Here is a 21,921-nt window from a genome sequence, read left to right on the forward strand (position 1 = left end):
CAAATAAAGACTTATTCCCAATTTCGTTTCGAATAAACCAGATTTTTACCAACAAATTTAAAAAATATTGTTATAACTACATAGACAACCCTACAAACCTGTACCTATTTATACTTAGGTCGTTTCCATTTCACGTATTCTCATCCCAATTGACCCCTTTTTCGTTGTTATTTGTACCTAAGACGTCCCCAATATCCCCAAAAACAACAGATTTTTACATGTATTTTTATTTAATCAAATACATTAAAACCAATAACAACTGAGACTTACCTTTAATATATATGCTGGTTCAAACACTAAATAACGTTTATAAATCATAGTCGTCTTCTATTATTATCAAATAAATAAAAGAGAGCAAAGTTTCTAGCACTAAAATAATTACCACCACAGGAAGTTAATTTGAAACGCGATTTTTTATAAGTTAGCAGTTATTATTATGCATATTCAGAGTTGTTTTGTGAACTTTCAACATTCTACTATTAAACTACAAAAAATGGAAGATTTTGCAACGAATTTATAACTTATATTGAGCGTCGAAAGATTTTCCCGGTTTTTTCCCGATTCGCCTGTCAATCCCTAATCGCCCCATTTTACCGCTATCGAGAACATAAAAAATTCGCACTAATCACATTAATTAGTGTTTAGATAGAAGTTCAAATTCGTTTTTAAATGACATTCGTGTGAGTAGTGTGATGTGGGCAGTTATGATGTACCTTGTTTTGTTTTTTGTTTTTTTTTAATATAGATCAACGATGTTTGGCTTAAGTGACATTTTTGCAATTTTACTGGAGAGACATTTAAAGTTTAAAATTTGGAAATAATATCATAATAACAAAAAAACTTCTTCAGCTATTTGAATGGAGTAAACTTAATTAAAGCTCAATTAAAAGTATCGAACTGTTGATGCTGATACCAAATAAAACGGAGTTTTAATTACAAAGAAAAATGTCGCTTAAACCAAATAACCTTTCACCCCTCGATATTATATTTTTTTTAGTTTAGGTATTTTCAGAAATAATAAAAGACAGTTTTTATATGATTTTTAAATTATGTTTTATTCAGTAAAAAATCCACAACGTGACTAGATCAATTGATTTAATTTAATAACCTGACAAGGTGCTTCAGAATTACAGACGGAAACAGAAATTATTTCGCGCAGCTTAAAAAAAATTCGTTGGCGCAAATTGTTTTCCCAACCCTAAAATCTAATCACTGCGCCATCTAGCGTCCACTGGATATAACTAACACATGACTAATCCAAAATCAATTCAAAACGAACAAAAAAAAATCGTAAAAATCTTGGCAGTTAAATACTTAATATCATACTGGAGTGTTTAATAAATACAGTAGTGTTAAATATTATTTACGTCTTTTAAGGAAATTATGAAAAATTACAAACAACGCCATCTATCGTCAAGGAAACGCCCTACATGGCAACAGTTCTAAATTCCGCATATTCTATATAACCGTCATTGTTCATATCGGCTTGTTTCAGCGCTCCCTCCACGATCTCCGATAAATCTTCGTCCTTATACAACACCACGTGGACATCAGAATCGGGACGTTCTAGAAAATTATCAAACACGTTTTATTTATGCTATAAAACTTAATTGACACATCAAATAGGACAGCCTAGAGAAAAAAAAAATTAAGGTTACGTGTATTATTATTTTTAGCTTATTTTCTGTGGTCCATAGACATCAATAATGTAAATGCTGCCGCCTACCTTGAGATATGAGTTCTAAGGTATAGTTACAACGGCTGCCTCGCCCTTTAAACCGAAACAGACTTACTTACTTACTACTTCACAGCAGAAATTGGCAGCCCTAATGATGTAGTAAGTAAGTAAGTAGTAGGTAATAAGACTAAATAAATATAGAAATTAGCCAGGACACAGCCTGTAGCTTCAGCAATATTGGACACGATCATACTAAAAACAATTCGATTCCAAGGTTTCTTTCTTTGAGGCCGTCATCGCAAAAGTGCCCTAAACTCACTATATGCGCCAAAATAATGTTTAATAAGCCATCTGTTGTCTACGGGTGAAACTAAGAGTAGGCCAGTTTAGCTTAATTGTAATATATGTACATAATACCTATATGATAAATTGTGTGTTAGGCCACTTTTGAGCTAACCACCTCATTTAGCAGTAAACTCGGTTGTCGGTCTGGCTTTGTTGATGTCAATGAGCGACACGACCACTCGCCGATCGGTTGGTCGTATGCTAGTCTGCCTACGAACGCCATTGCTACAGACCAGCATCCCACGCAATGGAATGCGTCCAAACTCGACCGATGCGCGGATTCAACGACCTCTGGACAACGCTATAACTCAAACATGAATTCATTAAGGCTATGACAGTACTTACGCTTATAGTGTATTGTGATTTTGGCACAAGGAACGTATAATAATATCACACGTACCAACAGAAATCCCAAACGAAAAAACCAAATCTATAGTCGCCGTCGCGAGAAGCTGTAAGTTTTCTAAACACACGTTCTGGGTTTCACAGCTTTTGGGATCGAATTTAAAATGAAAAACATTTTTATATGATTTTTGAAGTGATAACTTCATAAGGGAGGGTAAACCGCTTCGTTACATGACGCGTTGCGGCGCCAATATATCTGGCGTCTCTTTCTCTCGCGCTCACGGCGGCGGCACTGAAAACGTATGTGACTCCTAACTATTTATATATCTTTTTCAATTTACGTTACAATTTTCCTTACATTACCACGTTAATATACATAAAATTTAAATAATAACCTAAGCTCTGTCTCAAGTTAAACAATTTCAATATTAAATAGTTCAACTTAGGTTAGTTTAAGTTATCACTTTTGTTGGGAGACCCGAGACGCACACTTTTATCTTCATATAATTATATAATAAATAATTATGTTAACGTAATCGCCGAACGAACACGAATAAAAGATACATTCGGAACAAGATTGACAAAATTCGAAATGGAGGCTCAAATGTTTGTTTTATGTATGGAGGGTAGAGATAAGGAGAACCGTCTCTGTTGTGAAAAAGTGTCCGTTAAAATTTGCTAAATAAGGGTGGCGCTACAGTAGCAACCGGGTAAATTTAAAAAAAGGCGCTGATAGCTATTAGAATAAGATTGAGAAATAAAAAAGAACGAAAAAACTGTAAGGACTACAAAATCACAAAAAGTATCTTATTTAAAGCTGATAAGAAAATGCAATCGATGTCTCCACGTTTTACCACAGCTATAATTTATATTGACGAAATTAGTTTGGACTACGTAAACATGTGAGGTCTTGTATATTACACTGTCACTAACTACTCTAGTCATTAAATATATTAAATTTCCTAACTCAGCATATTTCAATCAGTTAACAACTGCTCAATCCATATCATATCCTGTGCCTATGCCAGCGCCATTCTGGAGGATTTTTGAACTGTTGATTAGTGCTGAAAGTGGGACTGTTTTTCAAGTTTCTCCCATATGCGACGGTTCTTCTTACCTCTACCCTTCATAGTTTTATGAATCAGAGGCGCTCGAGTACAGCGAACCTAGACGAAAACGCTAATATAAATTGACTGAGTGAATTTCTCGTTAGTTTAATATCACACGTATCTAACCTATTGTAAGTTTATTGAATTTGGGATTATTTTTTGTCGTTTGATTTGTCGCTACGTAATAACGTAACTCAGTTCTTTATTTACAAAATTTATATCTTCTCATGACGGAGACTATAGTTACTTACCGTTACAGAAGGTTTAGTGAAAAAAAAAAAATGAAACAAAACCCAAGCTTAATGAAGATTTTATTACAAAGGTGTATTGTTCCTTCTGTTGTGGACATTTCTTGTATTTTTTTTTCAAAACAGTGATTAAGAAATTTACGTGAGGCATTACTCTTAAATTATGGAGGTTAGAAGTTAGGAGAATCGTCTCGAATGGGAGAAAAGTTGAAAAAGTGTTCAGTGTGCTTAGTGCGAGTTTTTTAACGTTCCCGATAGCGTAAGTTAGCTCATATTTCTATGGAATGGGATCGTTTGCCTACGTTTGCCGTTAGGGGCGCTGTTCCAACTGCATACAAAATTGGGCTAACTCGTACGCTATCGAGCACGTTAAAAAACTCGCACTAAGCCTAGAGCTGTATGCAACAAATAACAGTTCAAAAATCTTTTACAATCGCGCTGGCGTAGACAAAAGGTATAAATGTAGCAATTGTAGATGAACTTAAGTATGTCGAGTTAAAGTAATTAATGCCATTTCAACTAAAGTTATTTTTTCACTGGTGGTAGGACCTCTTGTGAGTCCGCACGGGTAGGTACCACCACCCCGCCTATTTCTGCCGTGAAGCAGTAATGCGTTTCGGTCTGAAGGGTGGGGTAGCCGTTGTATCTATACTGAGAGCTTAGAACTTATATCTCAAGGTGGATAGCGCATTTACATTGTAGATGTCTATGGGCTCCAGTAACCACTTAACACCAGGTGGGCTGTGAGCTCGTCCACCCAACTAAGCAATAAAAAAAATATTGAAATTTTTTAGAAATTGTGTTGTACAAAATAATCCAATAAATATAACGTTAAAGAATTATTACAAGAAAACATTCACACCTAGAGTGATTTTATTTCGTAAACTGTGAATGGTACGTTAATTGATCTATTAACATTTAATTTTATGAAAAAGCATCTATCAAATCTATTCTATTATTAGTTGGCGCTTCCTTTAAAATTTACCCTGATGCGAATGTGGCGCCACCCTAATTTAATATATTTCCATGGACACTTTTCATATACACAGTTGATACTCCTTACCTCTATCCTTCATATCTTAAATATTTGGATGTCTTCAACTGAAGTCGGTCTGTAGTCTGTGGGCCAATGGTCTTTTGAGGTTCGTCAGTTATTATTGTGTCAAAATAAATTTCACTATTTTATTTATTTTTTAATTACTTTGTATTTATAGGATATTTTTTTAATATGTATTTATACGGTTTTAATACAATTTTATTGTCGCTTCTAACTTAGCAACGCACTTTAAAATTTCGATAAAACTTTGTACAAATTATTTAGATGACATAATTGTATCATGTGACATGTGAAAATTTTGACAGCTGAAGTTAAGTGAAGTGTAATATGTCAAACTTTAGGCCTTTTCGATACTTTGCCGCGCCTTTTTCGCCTTGTAGTCATTAAATCTATATTCTGAATAATCAACATATCCGTCGTTGTTCAGGTCTGTATGTTTGTGGGCTTGCTCCAAAACCGCTTCCAGTTGATCATCTGTGTACACACTGTGGTTTTTATCGACTTGACCTAAAAACGTGAAAAATTTAAGACAATAACATCAAATTCTTATTACGTGAGAGCGATTTGTCACATAAAAGAGCCTACAAACTCTCTCAATTCAGCAGACAGTTCTTTTTTACTAAAACTTAAGAGCGCACTCAAACTGATTGAACACTGCCAAATAAAACTGCTCTGCCTCGACAACAGATGTCGCTGTTATCAATAAAATTCAAAAGTCACTCTCCTTGACGATAGATGACGCTACTACAACTTTAACTAATTTTAACTTATATTAAAAGTACTATAAATAAATAAATAAACGCTGTACTCACCCTAGACTCATGTAGGGCGTGCTTTACATTCACAAAACCACCAGTTACTTCGCTTCGGTAACTTTGGAGGGACACAAAAAGTCATATAATTTTCGTGTTATTCATGTTATCAATTTCAATAAATATTTCCACCGTCACCGTCCGAGACTAGACCATAAACATAATTACCTTTCCGCCACCAATAAAGCTTTTCGACGAAGCTTTTCCTCGTTATTAATAATTGGGAACAAATCACGCACTGACATCGGAATCGAAATTAGGATTGATTCCGTGTTATGGGTACCGGAGAATGATAAACATATTTATATACGTTTAAATATGTTGTTGTTGTTGAATGTTTGCCGGATGTGGGAATCGAACCCGTGACCCTGGGCCGCTAACTAGTGCACCATCGGGTCGGTCACTTAATGATTATATCGAGGGGTCGAAGGCTATGCGGTTTAAGCGACATTCCGCTTAACACGCGACATTTATCCTTGCAATTAAAGGTCCGTTTTATTTGGTATCAGCATCAACCGTTCGATGTTTTTAATTGATTTTCAATTAATTTTACCCCATTCAAATGCTGAAGGATTTTTTTTGTCATATTTTTTCCTAATTTTAAACTTTAAATGGCTCTCCTGTAGTTGCAAAAATGTCTCTTAAACCAAATAGCCTTACACCCCTCGCATGATTTTTGCGTCCCATGTAGCCAGATGAATGAGACACGATGATAAATAATGAATGAATCACTCAAGCAAAATGAAACCTTAAACTGATCACCGTAAGTACGTATTCATCTTCAACAGAAAACCAGGAATTAAAACTAAAATAACGTATAGACATTTTATTGATACAACAATATTTTCACAACTATCAGTGCAGTCACATTACAATAAAGTTTTTTTTTAATACAAAATGGGAAGATATAAGGATTTCCGTTTGAACTTAGGTTTTAATCTCATTTACTTTTATAGAAATATACCAATTGAAATCAACAGACGAACAAATAGCGAGAAGAGAGAGAGAGAGAATTAACACTACTTTTGGCTGAATGCAATAATCACTCAGTGCCATATTTTAGTTTTTACATATACATCATTTTACAAATGACAGCTATCTACTGTCAAACATGTCATTATTGAATTCAACTGGCGATATTGAATATTCATTAGAATCTATTTTAAATAACAAAAAAAGCAATCGGTTATTTTGATATTAAATATCAAATAAAACATTAAACAATCATGTTAGCGGAAGTCGCATTACCGATGACCCTATGGAACATCCGTAACAATAAGACAATTTGAAACATTATACTTCCAGTACTAAAGCAATGACTTACTTTTAGAATGGTGCATAGAGATCTCGTGAGAAAATTCTAGAAGACAGTTGTAACTAGATTCAATTCGAGAGTATTAGAACAAAGTATATAGTCAATATAGATAATTAAAAATAAAAGAAGAGAAAAAAATGTAGAAAAAAATAAAAGAATATTCGAGTATGTATTTTGACTTGACAGTTTTAATACTAAAAAACGTAATTTTGAAATATAATAGGTATCCATTCTTTTTTATTAACTATCATTATAATAAAATTGTAAATGTTTTTGAGCACGCTTATATAATGTACATAAATGTGTGTAAATAATTTGAATCAAGATCATTTGGTTGGTTAAAAAACATAAAACGCGTTTCTTTGATATTAATAATTCAAGTTTCACAATTTTACAACCAGAACAGAGATCGCGTCGCGTTCCAGACAGACATTATTATTTGTCAAATTAATTGCAATATGCAACTAACGGATTAATTGCAATATGCAACTAACGGATTAATTGCAATTACATTAATTGTGATTAATTAAATTAATCGCAATTAATTTTACAATCAATTACTACGATGATTAAAATATTAATTGATTAATGCCCAACACTGTTATTCGAAAGATTTTTCTAGAGTTACGAGCATATATTGACTGGACAAACTTAAAGACGAAATAATTTAAACTAATTTTTACGGTTTTTTAGTTTAGCGTGTTTTTATTAGTCATTACGTTATTCCATAATGACATTAGCACTTGTGTAGGTCACCGGTGCCCTACGCGGCGCACTGAATTACGTCAATTTCTATTACTAAGGCGCCTGGATTGCCTAAATTTGCCTTCTTTTGTTTATTAATGTACGCTTTAGTCATTTAGGTCTCTTAAAAATAGATTCATTCTCAGTATCGTTCGGATTCGTATTTCCAAGAGTCTACTAAATGTTCCGGTGCCTTATTAACAGAACTAGTGGTCCCTAATTATGTAATTGAAATTATAAGTTTGAATATTACTATGGTTCTGTTGTCAAAGGCTATTGATTATACTTCTATAATCACAAATTTCGCCCAAGACTACACTATAGACAAATAATATTACAAATAAACAATATTAACCTATTCTTAATTTGACCATAGCAATAAAGGAAAAGTTTGACAATAAACAAAGAGTATATAAATGGGGGTGTGTTTGTCAAATACACGGTAGTGTGAGTAATGTTCTTTTTATTGATTTATTGTATAATCAATGCATAATTTTTAAAAAGAAAATGCATTTTGCACTCCTTCTCTATATTCTCTATAAGTGTGAGTAATTTCATACTCCTCCGTCTGCGCAATTTTCGTAGAAAGGGGTATAAAGTTTTTGCTTCACGTATTAATATATAGATACGACATACCTGCTTCAGTGCGCCGCGTAGGGCAGTAGTGACCTACACGGCAGTCATAAGGTTAAAAATGGAAGATTAATAATATACCAGAAAAATTTGATTTATGTTTTGACTCGCTAACCTGCGACGATTTTTGATTGAATTGACAATGGCGTTCTTTTTTTGTTTTTGTTTTGTATCTTTAACTTAATTAAAAAGTAATGTTGTAAATTCTAATACAATAATATAATTACGCTAACGATATTTATTTTCAATCGTTTCACGTATGATAATCATTACTAGTTATTATCTTCAGATATATACAGAAATATATAAAACTTTCGTTTCTTTTCATTATAAAATATATTTTAACAATTTTTTTTTATCTAGGTATACAATCCGTCCTTTTAGTCACATAAAAAAAAACAAATGGCAATCTTTGAAGATGCGAAACTTGACTTGTAAGCAACGTCCTGGAATTATTTCAAAAGATCAAAAATACAGATTTCTTCGTTACATTAGTATCGCACGCAATGTAACACAAAGAAGATTCGGTTAACGCGCGAGGTCAACGCCCGGCGATCGCGATTCGCTATCGAATGCGGCTTCCCGGAACATCAATCAATCACGTATTTATCCCTAGTTCTACAATGGAATATCGATTTCTTTTTATTAATTAATTTATCGATATTAAAGAACTGCTTACGATTTCATCGAAGACTCCTTGCGAATCGACTAATAAGACGAGTAAGAAACAACGGTACTGTAGGCAGCGGCTTGGCTCTGCCCCTGGTATTGCTGAAGTCTATGGGCGACGGTAACCACTCACCATTCGGTGGGTATTATGCTCGTCTGCCTACAAGGGCAATAAAAAAATTAATACCACGTCAGGTTGGATGGACGACATAAACACCGTATCAGACTCTTAAGTGGATGAGGAAATGCGACGATCGGGACTTATGGCAGAATTTGGGGGAGGTCTATGCGAAAGCAAAACAATCTATGCCGATGTCAAACGTTTACACTAACAGAATGTACCTGAATACGAATTAAGATTATTAATAAAGGCTTCTTTATCTTTATCAGTGTCCTTAATGCGAGTTTTTTAACGTTCTCTATAGCGTAAAAGTTAACTCAACTTGTGTATGGAGTTGGAGCGTTTGCCGCTAGAGACGCTGTTTAAGCACATAGGTTGGATGCGGAATTACGAATCAGGCTTCGACAACCCACTAAGCCGGTCGAGTAATGCATTAATGCAATGCGTGACGCCACTAAGGTATCTGTTCTATTGCATCGATACATTTAAATTTATTTCAAACTACCTTCATTTGTAACCGAGTGCAATTTCGAGTTTCGTTACGCGCTAAAACCGTCAATGTACATCAACGGTGACGTCACGAGGGGAATGGTTGCCGGACATCAACAAAATGGCGGTCTGGAAGTCGTAAGATCTAACGGTCGAATACTGTATAGTTTCGCAATCTCCTTTGCACGCGCCGCCGCTCCTCTCAGTTCTGTTTTTGGCTCTTCTGTTGCGCTCTAACGAATTCCGGATAGTCGATGTAACCGTCTCTGTTGTGGTCGTCCATGTTCAGGATCGGATCGATGAGATTAACCAGCTCGTCCTCGTTGAAGATCTTCTCGCCAACCGGAGCCTCGCTGGGCGGATTCTCCTGTTTGTGTCCTTGTTCTGAACACGGGGGTACATGTCTTTTGAAACTATCTCTCATTAAACTATTGAGTTGGAAGTTTTTAATGCATCGGCGGCTACTTTTCGAAGTGAAACTTCTTTAAGCACGTTGAATTTAGCTAGCGATTCGTTACGGCTAGAGAGAAAAGATACAATTTAGGAAGAGCAAGAGTGAGAATAGACAGAGCGTCTCGCGAACCACTCGACCGTGGAGAGGGAGAGGACAAAACGAGCTAGGTCGTTTCTATTATACACAGCATTCCTTATCACAAGAGAAATTTGATTTAAGAATGAAAAATGAAGAAAACCACGACACTACACATCGCAAAAGAAGTTTCACTTCTTTCACGTGCACAAAGTTGCATGCACGCCATTTTTTTTATCGAGTATTGAGTGTTAGAATGGTACATTCGAATTTACCGATGGCAGGTCGTGTTTTAATTACAATCGTATGTACTGTTCTAATTACTTTGATATCTTCAATCATTATTTACGCGAGCTAGATTACTGAACTAAAACTGTTACATTGTTACTGTCGTATTCGGTTATATTAATTTAAAAAAATGAGGGTAGTTGATAAATGTTCGGTATCCGTTTGTAGGTTCGCTTTGTATTCCTCAGTCTGTTTCGAACTGCCGTCGTGCTAGCACGCATCGTTTGAAAATAAGGCTCCTATATTAAATTGCAAATATGTATAATGTAGTTATTATTCGGCCTTAGAACGAATTCGATCGATCCAACAACACTAAATGTGGCCACGATATTCTTTCTAATTGGACACAATAATTTATTTCACGATGCTAATAATACGTTATAAATAGGCTACTTAACATTTTTTTTTTTCATTTTCCCAAATTTTCTCAAATTTTTTTTTTTTATTATCTCTTTTGAAGTAAATTACGTTTAGATTTTAAATTATTACAACTGTGCACAAACACAATAATTTTCATAGTTCTATGTACAAGTGATAATTGGACGTTTTGTGGGACCTTCTTCTGTGATCTCGAAAAGAAAAGTTTTGGAAACACAATGCTGTTTGAACACTTAAAATATCAGTTTTTTGTACGAATTAGCTATACTGTATAACTGACTTTAACTGACTTAGCTCTGTATCAAGTCGTTGTTACAAACAATGTTGCCTCCGAAATATATAGAACCCAATGTCGTGTGAATGTAAAATGCAATTTTGCAATATCGAGAGGTGAAAGGATATTTGGTTTGAGCGAAATTCTTGCAGCTTTACAGATGAGCTATTTAAAGTTTGAAATTTGAAAAAGAAATCATTACAAAAAATCATACTCAGCTATTTGCATGGACTCCAGTAAACTTAATTGAAGTTCAATTAAAAACATCGAACCGTTGATGCTGATACCAAATAAAACGGACCATTAATTACAAAGATACTGGTGGAGATTACTGGTGGTAGGACCTCTTGTGAGTCTGCACGGGTAGGTACCACCACCCCGCCTATTTCTGCCGTGAAGCAGTAATGCGTTTAGGTTTGAAGGGTGGGGCAGCCGTTGTAACTATACTGAGACCTTAGAACTCATATCTCAAGGTGGGTGGCGGCATTTACGTTGTAGATGTCTATGGGCTACAGTAACCACTTAACACCAAGTGGGCTGTGAGCTCGTCCACCCATCTAAGCAATAAAAAATATATATAAAAAGATAAATGTCTCGAATTACGCGAAATGTCGCTCAAACAAAATAAATTTTCACCCCTCAATATGACATAACGAAACAGACGAACACAAGACATTAACCCAAAACGAAAATACCAAACATTACCACAACATAAAGAACCGCATGTGATCATGACATTGAAAGCCCAGTTAATGCGAAGAGAGGTCATTCAATACCGGCCTCTGAGTATCATCGATTCGTTTGAATAATACCGGGTTTCTGCTGTCGAGATGCCAAGAGCCCGTGATGATTACTCGCTGAGAATACGCGAGTGACATACTTAGTGTAGTGACGAAACCCGGAATTTTCTATATCCTTCTTATCCCCTTCAAAACTAATTATACTAAACGCAAAAGGCGACCATATCTCTAAACTTAACTCAATCAATATCCTAATCGCAGATTTCGGTCGCATATATCTTGATTTATTTAATATAGCGCCCTGTTTGCTTAAGGCGCTTCATCATCAGACATCGCGTTTCAACTGAACGATGTCCTATTAAAAATGTAAATACGAAGCTTTCACTAATAGGTCCTTAGACTTGCAAATCCGTCATTACCGTTAAACTACTTAACGGAAGCGCCCGCCAGACTCCTCAATATACTCACCGTGCCAATGTATGAGAGATTTTATCAGTTCGCAGCCGTCTAACTTGTTGTTGTTGTCCGCGTCGTGCATTTTGAAGTAGTGAAACTGTAATTCCTGGTCGGACATCTTCGACGTGTCTATGGGAACGTCCATGTGCTCTTGGATGTGACTGGAAGGTAAGTTATTGTCTATGGTTTAGTGTACTGAAGCTTCCTTCTTTCTTTTTTAACTTGATCTATCGAAATCATCGATTTCCAAATCTTTCTAGAGATTAAGATGGTTCTTGTTTGTTTATGCGTCGCTAATAAAGATAAATAACTCAGTCGCGGGTAAGCATCATACAACACAAGATATTTGACAGATGCCTGAATTTCGCTTACATTTTCAAGATAAGCTTGCTAAGCTTGATACAAGGTCCGAACAATATTTAAGTCGTCGGCCTACTGAGCAATATCACTCGCTCGGTGGAAGATCTTCCCTTGGTTGTAAATCCCACACTGGTGACCTATCGGAACTTCCATAGCTAAACCGATTTGAGTATACCTCTGTGTTACACGTCGAGGTAGGTTTGGACAAGATTAAATTTGACAAGAACTTATGTCAGTTGCAAAAGGTAAGTCTTGGGCGGGGATTAAACTTCTGAACTAGAGGGTAGAGATGTCGTTGAGTAAGTGTCTATGGCAGTCCCATATACTTTTGGTGCGAGATTTCGTGGGTAGACTTCAGTCGCCCGCCCGAAAACTGTATAAGGCACACGAGATAACGATCAAAAGCTCTTACACGACCGAGTTTTAGAAAATTTAAATAGCTTACTCTCTTTCTTGTGCAATATTAGCAGGGTTCAATAGTTGAGGATCTGAAATGAAATATATACTTAAGTGACTAGATACTGGAGTTAGTACAAAGAAGATCTTGGAGTTAGTACAAAGTTGAAGAGAACTGTGTCTGTGGTAGTGTAGTATAGGACTCGGCTGAATGTAGGTCGGATCTGTGTCTGTTTGTGTACGAGAAGAGCTCGGAATCAGTACAGAGCTGCAAAAGACTGACCTCCATGGTGGGTATGTCCTGCTTGCTGTACTTGGACGGGTTGGACGGGCACCTGCTGATATTGCTGTTGAGGTGGAGGCTGGTATTGTTGTTGTTGTGGTGGGGGCGGTTGGTATTGTTGCTGCTGAGGTGGTTGCTGCTGGAATATCAAATCGAATAACGAGCTAAAGGTAATACGATTGAACTGGCAACTTTGCATCTCTTGCTTTACATGAAAACATTAGATATAGTAGTCATCATTCTCCTGTCCTTCTCCCAGTCACCTGGGGTCGGCGCAACATGTTTTTTCCTTCCATACTCCTCTATCATATACCATATCTTCGCACACTCCCCTCTTACAACGCAATCCCTCTATTTCTTCTTAGGTCTACCTGTTCCTCATTACATATTTTATAGTGATTCAGTGAAACTATACTAAGATGAATTATATTTTGAAACTTAAATTTAAATTTCATGTAAAACACCTATTGCCGTGTCTTGACACTAAAATTGTGTGCCGTGACGGCAAACGGCATGACGCTCTCTCATGGATCACGCATCTCCTACCCTCCATCCTAGACTTTCTTGCGTGTGCGTCCATATCAGACACTTCGATTGTTTCTTTGTGTGTGCAGTTTACAGAACATACATTTTTCCTAGTTTACTTCACGTACTAATTGCTGGTATACACACTTCGTATATGTTTTTAACAGTCTTTTCTAATAAATCTTAATGGGTTTACGTTAATTACAAAATCTAGCCTCAACATTGAATTTTCCCGTCTGCCGGGCGTCCGATGTCAGTCGTCTTTTTGTGGACGATAACGATAACAAAGGTGACAATCTCTGCCGTTGCATTGAGAGGTGAAGCCAGGGCATAGAGACTGCGCCCCAGCGCGGGCAGATGTGTGCACGTGCGATAATCCTGACTACCTATTCGTTGCCTAGGATGCTATTCCAGCTACGCGCGGGTAGATTGGCTCACGGGCTCAACCCAAGAGAGTTTTGCAATCTGTTCTATGTATTTATATTTTTTGCCTTTTTTTCCTACCTATGCTGATAGCCCTGAGAGGCTATTTCAGTTTCACCCTAACGTGTAGGTGAGCTCACAGGGCTCAAACCGGAGTGTTGCTAACACTAGCCCTTTTTTTTTTTTTCGGGTAGAGGGCCGAACCTCCTACGAGGTCCCCGCGCAAAAGGGGCGCGCGGGGTATGTGAGACTCAACGGAATGCATGGTGTTGCTAACACTAGCCCTAGCAAGAGTAGTGCTTCGCAAAATCTACCACCAGATCGAAATCGCGACCCACTGAGAAGAGAAACTCGGTGGCCTTTGTCTATGGGTTAGTTCGCTCGTTTAACTCTTCATCATAAAACATTTTCATTACGATGTTATTCGGTGTTTACTTCGATTCTCGCGAGACTCAAGATATAATTAAAATTATGTACTTTTACTGTTTAATCTCTCGTTTATTGCTGCCATTATATTATTTCGGGCGTTACGAATACTTCAGTTTCCGGTTGCGCGGATAGCTCTGATGTTATTCGTCGTCGTTTGAATACTGTACTAACTACCCTCAAACTTTCATAATAAAAGTTTGAGGGTAGTAGAGTTAATATTTAGGTCGTTCGTGTTCATGTATTATTGGCGTCCAAGATTTGAATCCTGCACTGTCTCATCGCTAAGGGTCTTCTAATCGAACCCACTAATCCCACTGAAGTAGGAAACCTATGGAAATGAAACGTCAACAAAAAATTCGTGCCACTGTGACGTCATCTGGCCACAAAATATGGCGGTTTTAGTGCTGCCCAGAAGATTTTAATGTTAGTAGGTTTTATCGATAAACGTTCTTGGCTCATTTTATTTTAAATATTGTTGAGTGAATGTATTTGTAGAATTTATACTTTAATAGGAAGTAAGTATATTGTTATGTGCAAAGATGATTTGATTTAGATATTATGTGAAATCTAAGACGAGTTCGTGCTTCAAATTTGCCAAGTAAACGATATGACGACTTTTAAAATTTGCTACACTGATTTTATAAAGTTGTCGTTTGCCGCAAAACATAAAGATATGGCGTAGTACAGTGCCATCTGCCCATTTCTAGCATGCTGAATGTTTTTCTGTATTTCTGTATTTTGAGTACGTGTTTTTCTTAGACTATTACAATCTATTTTAATTGTTTTGCTGACTCTAAAGTCCGTAACACACTACCGCAGCGCACCTCAAGGAAGGTACGCCGCACCATTTGAATCACTCTCACTTGAGAGTGATTCAAATTTTAAACTTATCAAGGGACCGCCTGATAAAAAAAAAACATCTACAGAACATTTATTCGTTAATAAAATTACAAACGTCATTCCTTGTGACTTCCTCTCTAAAATCACTTAATTATTAAATATTTAACGAATTTACAATAGTGTTTTACTCACTGTGGAATAAAACTATTTTATTTAAATAGTTCCGAAGAGATTTTGTCGGTAGCCTTTTTCCCGAAATATCTAAACAGAATGTCTAAATATGTTTTGATGACATATTTTAAAGAGGTATTTATGATTAGTGTCATGATCAATAGATTCCGACCGAAAAATGGTGCCCGATTTTTCGGATGAGGGCTCCGTAATGAATTTAAATACAGGGTGGCCCATAAGTCCTTTGATATGAAAAAAAATTTATTAAAATAAAACTAATTACATTATGAATTAAATTTTTATTTACATAAAAAGCTTAAAAAACGGGAATTATTTTTTGAAAATAACATCTCCTAAATGTAATCCGTTGCGATCACGGCACTCTTGCAAACGACGTCTAAAATTGTCGATGACTGCGCGACACGTCACTGCTGAAATGCTTGTCATTTCTCTGCGGATGTTTTCTTTTAGGGCCTCAATTGACCGCGGGTTTGTGTCGTATACTTTAGCCTTAAGGTAGCCCCACAAAAAAAAATCCATCGGGGTCAGATCTGGACTACGTGGAGGCCAGGAAATGTCTCCTCTCTTAGAGATAACTTTGCCAGGAAAAAGTTGACGGATAACGGGCATAGCAGTGTTAGAGGTGTGAGAAGTGGCCCCATCCTGTTGAAACCACGTCCTGGCATTAAAGCCTGAAAAGTTTTGCAATTCTGGTATGAAAAACTCTTCGATCATAGCCACATATCGCTCCGACGTAACAGTAACTGCGCGCCATCTGCCATCCTCAAAGAAGGAAGGCCCTAGGATACCATGGGCTGACATAGCGGCCCAAACAGTCACTTTCGGACTATGTAAGGGCTTCTGATGCTTAAGTTTTGGATTGATGGGGCTCCAATAGCGGCAATTTTGTTTACTAACATGCCCGTTAAGATAGAAATGAGCCTCGTCAGAGAACATTATGTTATTGAAGGAAGTAAACCGATTCAACATTTCATTCGCATAATTTTGTCTTTGAATACCGTCAGTTTCCTTTAATTCTTGAACCAACTGAATTTTGTAAGGGTGCATATGTAAATCTTTCTTCAAAATCCGTTGTAACGATGTCCTGGATACGTTTAATGCTCTGGCGCGCTTACGAGTTGACTGTGTCGGATTTTCGCGAATAGACTGTGTCACTGTGTCTATGTTTTGTTCCGTACGTGACGTCCTTGGGCGACCCAACCGCGGTTTATCTAACGTCGAACCGGTCTCCTCGAACTTAGCAACCCAGTTCTTAATCGTTTGAAGAGTTGGAGTGTCGTCAAAGTTGTGTAAACCTTTGTGTTCTCGAAATTTACGCCGCGCAACAGTTGCCGAATTGTCGTTTTTATAAAACTCGCGCACACAAAACGCACGGTCCGCTCCGGTAAAACGCTCCATCGCGACTAAATTCCCAGAAACCGAAGTTACTCCCCCCGCTTCCCCTGCACCGCTCACGCGCGCCCTGTTCGTTTTATTCAAATTTTACTTTTCAAAGGACTTATGGGCCACCCTGTATATATATATAATAGTTTTGGGGCATCGACTTTATTGAAATCCTATAAAATACGTTTTAATTATTATTTTTGTATGTTTTAAGCATGATAAAATATGAAATTTTATATAAGCAATCATATTAAATCGATATCAAAGTCAATAAATAATGTACAACCCAAAACAGACGGCCGAACTGACGTGACAATGACATTTGGCGCGCTAAACATGGCGGATTTTCGGCCTCGTTAGACGGAGACGGAGACATTTACGTATATTCATGTTTCATTTTATGTACGCACTGAAATACTGTTATATTGTTTTCCTGCGAGTTAAAGTGCTGAGTAAGAACGAGATAGATATATGTTTATGTATGTGCCTTCAAAATGGGTGCTATTTATATAAGCAATTGTACGTATAGAACAATATCTCGTGTCCCTACTATATAGGTCTATGACTAATCCTGATCGATGCTTAAGTGAGAGCGTGGCGCTATATTTATTTATCATTCGCTTTTATCAGTCACGGTGTCTTATCAATGACTTAATATTTGTTTTAGCTTTTTAATCGTTTTTTTTTATCAATTCTTTTTTTTTTTCGATAGTAGCTATCAGTAGCCGATGTATTCTTCGAGGTCAAATTTTATAGGTCTATTAGATTCTGTCTCAATGTGACAGGGGTGGGTGTGGAAAAATTCATTCCCAACTACCTAAATGAGATTTGATATATTTTTGATATATTTCCCTAAACTTTAAAAAGGTAAGATGGGCAGTGTACTCATGACGAGGGACGAGAGCCGGTGTCAGGTGCCTACGGGCAGGTATGCGTTTGTCCAATGAAATATGTATGCACTTAACTTAACTTGTGAGGAACAACTAGAACGATGCAGATGTGCTGCTCAAAAAAAGCTGCAAATATCATAATTTCCTATACAATTGCGACACGGACCTCAAGCCTCAATGCAGGTGGCGAAATTGACCCTGCGATGTCTATGTTTTACCGTAACCACTTAACACCGGTTTCAAGGAAAGTTTTTTTTTTTTTTTTTATTGCTTAGATGGGTGGACGAGCTCACAGCCCACCTGGTGTTAAGTGGTTACTGGAGCCCATAGACATCCACAACGTAAATGCGCCACCCACCTTGAGATACAAGTTCTAAGGTCTCAAGTATAGTTACAACGGCTGCCCCACCCTTCAAACCGAAACGCATTACTGCTTCACGGCAGAAATAGGCAGGGTGGTGGTACCCACCCGCGCGGACTCACAAGAGGTCCTACCACCAGTAATTACGCAAATTATAATTTTGCGGGTTTCATTTTTATTACACGATGTTATTCCTTCACCGTGGAACTCAATCGTGAACATTTGTTAAGTACGTATTTCATTAGAAAAATTGGTACCCGCCTGCGGGATTCGAACACCGGTGCATCGCTTCAACACGAATGCACCGGACGTCTTATCCGTTAGGCCACGACGACTACTAAATGCCAAACCAAACCTATAGGAATTGCCAAACCCTATAGGATTATGACTTATGCCTAACGAAAACCTTAGAGAACTTACTAGAACTACTTTTACTACAAACTTTTTTACTGGTGGTAGGACGTCTTGTACTATTTCTGCCGTGAAGTAGTAATGCATTTCGGTTTGAAGGGTGGGGCAGCCATTGTAACTGTACTGAGACTTAGAATTAATGTCTCAGGGTGGGTGGCGGCATTTACATTGTAGATGTCTATGGACTCCGGTAACCAGTTAACACCAGGTGGGCCGTGAGCTCATCCACCCACCTAGCCAAAAAAAAGACTAGTAGGTTCTTTTAAATTTGGCGGAGAATGGAGGTGAGCATAATACGCATTGACAGGGTCCCCTAAAACCTAGTCAACAGACCATTGGCATTCTTTGCAAAAATTGCTGTCTGAAACACAACAGACCCGACACTAACATGGTGAATCCATGGATTGTTAAGAAGTTAGTTTTTTTTTTTTAAATCCTTAGATAGGTGGACGAGCTCACAGCCCACCTCAAGTCTCAAGGGTTAATCTTCTTTTTCTCCACATTATCCCACTAGCTGGGGTCTGAACAGCAAATTTTTCTCTTCCATTCTCTTCTAGTAGCCGTCAGCTCAACACTCACTCCTCTCTCTCTCTCTCTGATATTGTCAATCACACACACCACCCATGTCTTCTTAGGACGACCTTTTTTTTTATTGCCCTTGTAGGCAGACGAGTATACAGCCCAACTGATGGTGAGTGGTTACCGTCGCCTAAGGACATCAGCAATGCCAGGGGCAAAGCCAAGCCGCTGCCGGCTGACCTCTTTCCCCTCTACCTTAATATACTTTGATAAGCATTACCTGTTGCTGAGGCGGTGGCGGAGGAGGTGGAGCTTGATATTGCTGTAATAAAAAATAAATAAATATATATATACAGAAATTAGTAATGACGTTGAACATGCAAGGTTGGATATCAACATTTTTCTACATCAAAACGGTTATACTTTCTGGTATGAACAGCCTAGGACAATTGTTCGAATACAATGAAATCCTTGCTGTCCATATTATCTACGGACTGTGATTACCGCACAATGCTGGGTGTGTTGTAAACCTATAACTAGTTGTATTAAAAAATCTGCCTTTTTTTGGTTAAGTGCATACAAGAATTCAGAAAACAGTTATATTTTAAAAGCATAACATACTATAAATAATGTATTGTACTTAACTGTTAAGAAAATAAGCCTTGTTATTATCAACTTCAAATGATAGAGATTACATTGAATTATATATTGATTAGTGGTTCTATTATGTGGTACTCAGTACTCAGTATTCTAAAGGAAAGATCTTCCCTGTGTTGTTACCAGAGTCTATACAGATCACAATGTGTTGTGATTTTGTGATGGCCTATGGCCTAAGGACATAGCCTCGAAGCGTAAATTACAATCTAAGCTGTATATTGTAACTGCTATACCACGCTTGAACACAGGTCTATTATGCAACATAAATAGGCAGGATTGCTGTACCTTCCCCTGAAAGCTAATGACACATACTAGGAGCTGTAAATTCAGATCAGACGCAATCTGTACTACAATCAGACGATTGTAGTACAGATTGCAGTAGGCAGCGGCTTGACTCTGCCCCTGGCATTGCTGAAGTCCATGGGCGACAGTAACCACTCACCATCAGGTGGGCCGTATGCTGTCTACAAGGGCAATAAAAAATAAAATAAAACTATAACACTCAGACAATTTTACTGCGTTTTCTACTGTGAATCATTTTATGGCATCCAAACTTAGATTTTTGTAAAATTGTATGATTTGAAATTCCGCACTATTAATTAGGGCAAATTTAACGTATAACACAAATATGCAAAACATGTAACTCACTACATTAAAAAAAAATCTTTACACAAAAATTGCATATTCAGTTCTTTTTATAAGTGTATTCAGGTCAGAACTAATTGCCGCAATGCATGTATGTATGTGTTTTGCTGAGTTTTGTCAATGTCAGCTGATAGCTCAGCAGCATTGTGCACTCCTCGGGGTGGTTACCTTGAGACTGGGCATACTCTTTTACCAATGGCTATGTTACCAATGGTAGAACAGTTATATTCATTTGATGTTCAATCCAACTTTCACATTCCTAACTTCTTTTTGCGTTAAAATAAATGCGCTTACCTGATAGCTCTGTGGCGGTACGCCAGGTGCCACTTTCTGCTGATATTGCTGAGTTAAAACACACTCCAAAAACGCCACAAAAAATATTATTCTCAACATTTTATCAATGCCTAAAACAAACTCAATTAATATAGTTTGAGAGCCACTGGGGCGTGCGATAAAACAAAAATCTTCTGAAACTTTTAAAAACTTTTTTTTTTTCGAACACAATCGGAAAAAACATTCGCTTTTCAAATGATAACGTGTGAATAATTCATTAGTACAGACTTAAAAACTCGGTTACGTGTACGGTTTACCGAATCTAATTACCTTATCGAATCGTGTTATTGATAATAATTTTATACAACGTTCTTAAGATATTGCTTCTCTTTGAATTTTAAAAGAATCCCCAGTTTTCCCACTTGCATACACGTCACAAGTCAGAACATTTGACGTTTGTTTACAATTTGACGTTTTTAAAAATTGACACGTGGATTTATATAAAGCGGCATATGGATCTCCCATTATGTTGGCCAACTTTTTTTTTATGAAGTAAATTATAATAATAATTACGTAAAAGTGGAATACTGTAGAAACATCAATATATATGAACATTAATTAATCCCATAAATTTGTATAAACTGCGCCCGTGTTCTTTTACAAGGTTTTCTTTAAAAATTATTTCCTCCTAAGCCTGTATTTGTAGTGACATGATTTGAAATCGTCGTGATCTAATGGATAATATGCCGGCTGCGGTGCGACTGTGGCGGTATTGGAACCCCGCAGATGGGCACCATATTTTTTATGAAAGTTGACGCAAAAATGTGTGGAAGTTAGGTCGTCGTGGCCTAAAGGACAAGACGTTTGGTGTATTCCTATGTAACGATGCATCAGTGTTCGAATCCCATCGTAATGTACCAATTTTTGCAATGAAATACGTACTTAATAAATGTTGACAATTGACTTCCACGGTGAAGGAATAGCATCGTGTAATAAAAATCAAATCCGCAAAATTATTGTTGCGTAATTACTGGTGGGAGGGCCTCTTGTGAGTCCGCACGGGCAGGTACCAGCACCCTACCTATTTCTACTGTGTGCAGACAG

General features: G+C 37.1%; 2 protein-coding genes across 5 annotated transcripts in view; one reads left to right on the top strand and one right to left on the bottom strand.

Moving 5' to 3' along the window:
- nvd (cholesterol 7-desaturase nvd) overlaps nt 1-21,921 on the top strand; it is a 167,026-nt gene that overhangs the window by 14,923 nt on the left and 130,182 nt on the right. The gene's annotated exons all lie outside the window — the stretch shown is intronic.
- LOC114251499 (lymphotoxin beta receptor inhibitor) lies at nt 1,329-21,669 on the bottom strand. Of its 4 annotated transcripts, none has more exons than XM_089731423.1 (7): nt 21,148-21,669; nt 20,839-20,948; nt 19,523-19,564; nt 13,270-13,408; nt 13,036-13,078; nt 12,243-12,391; nt 1,329-1,566 (listed from the first exon to the last, which is right to left on the bottom strand). In XM_089731423.1, the coding sequence occupies exons 2-7, from the start codon at nt 20,935-20,937 to the stop codon at nt 1,427-1,429; spliced, it is 612 nt and encodes a 203-aa protein (XP_089587549.1). In that variant the 5' UTR covers nt 20,938-20,948; nt 21,148-21,669; the 3' UTR covers nt 1,329-1,426. The 4 variants fall into 4 exon arrangements, with proteins under 4 accessions (XP_089587549.1, XP_089587548.1, XP_089587547.1 ...); XM_089731422.1 differs by lacking the exon at nt 1,329-1,566 and adding an exon at nt 5,105-5,289; XM_089731421.1 differs by lacking the exon at nt 1,329-1,566 and adding an exon at nt 6,406-9,949 and having other exon boundaries at nt 13,270-13,405.

The sequence above is a fragment of the Bombyx mandarina genome, chromosome 11, assembly GCF_030267445.1.
Source record: "Bombyx mandarina strain Sakado chromosome 11, ASM3026744v2".
In the NCBI taxonomy this organism is placed as follows: Eukaryota; Metazoa; Arthropoda; class Insecta; order Lepidoptera; family Bombycidae; genus Bombyx; species Bombyx mandarina.

Excerpts from the sequence above, each read along its gene's own strand:
- LOC114251499 (XM_028185783.2), bottom strand. The coding sequence starts at position 20,937 with ATGTTGAGAATAATATTTTTTGTGGCGTTTTTGGAGTGTGTTTTAACT. Across the intron at positions 13,409-19,522 it reads CGCCACCGCCTCAGCAACAG|CAGCAACCACCTCAGCAGCA; the intron begins GTAATGCTTATC and ends TTGATATTCCAG. Across the intron at positions 12,392-13,035 it reads AATATTGCACAAGAAAGAGA|TCACATCCAAGAGCACATGG; the intron begins GTAAGCTATTTA and ends CTTACCTTCCAG.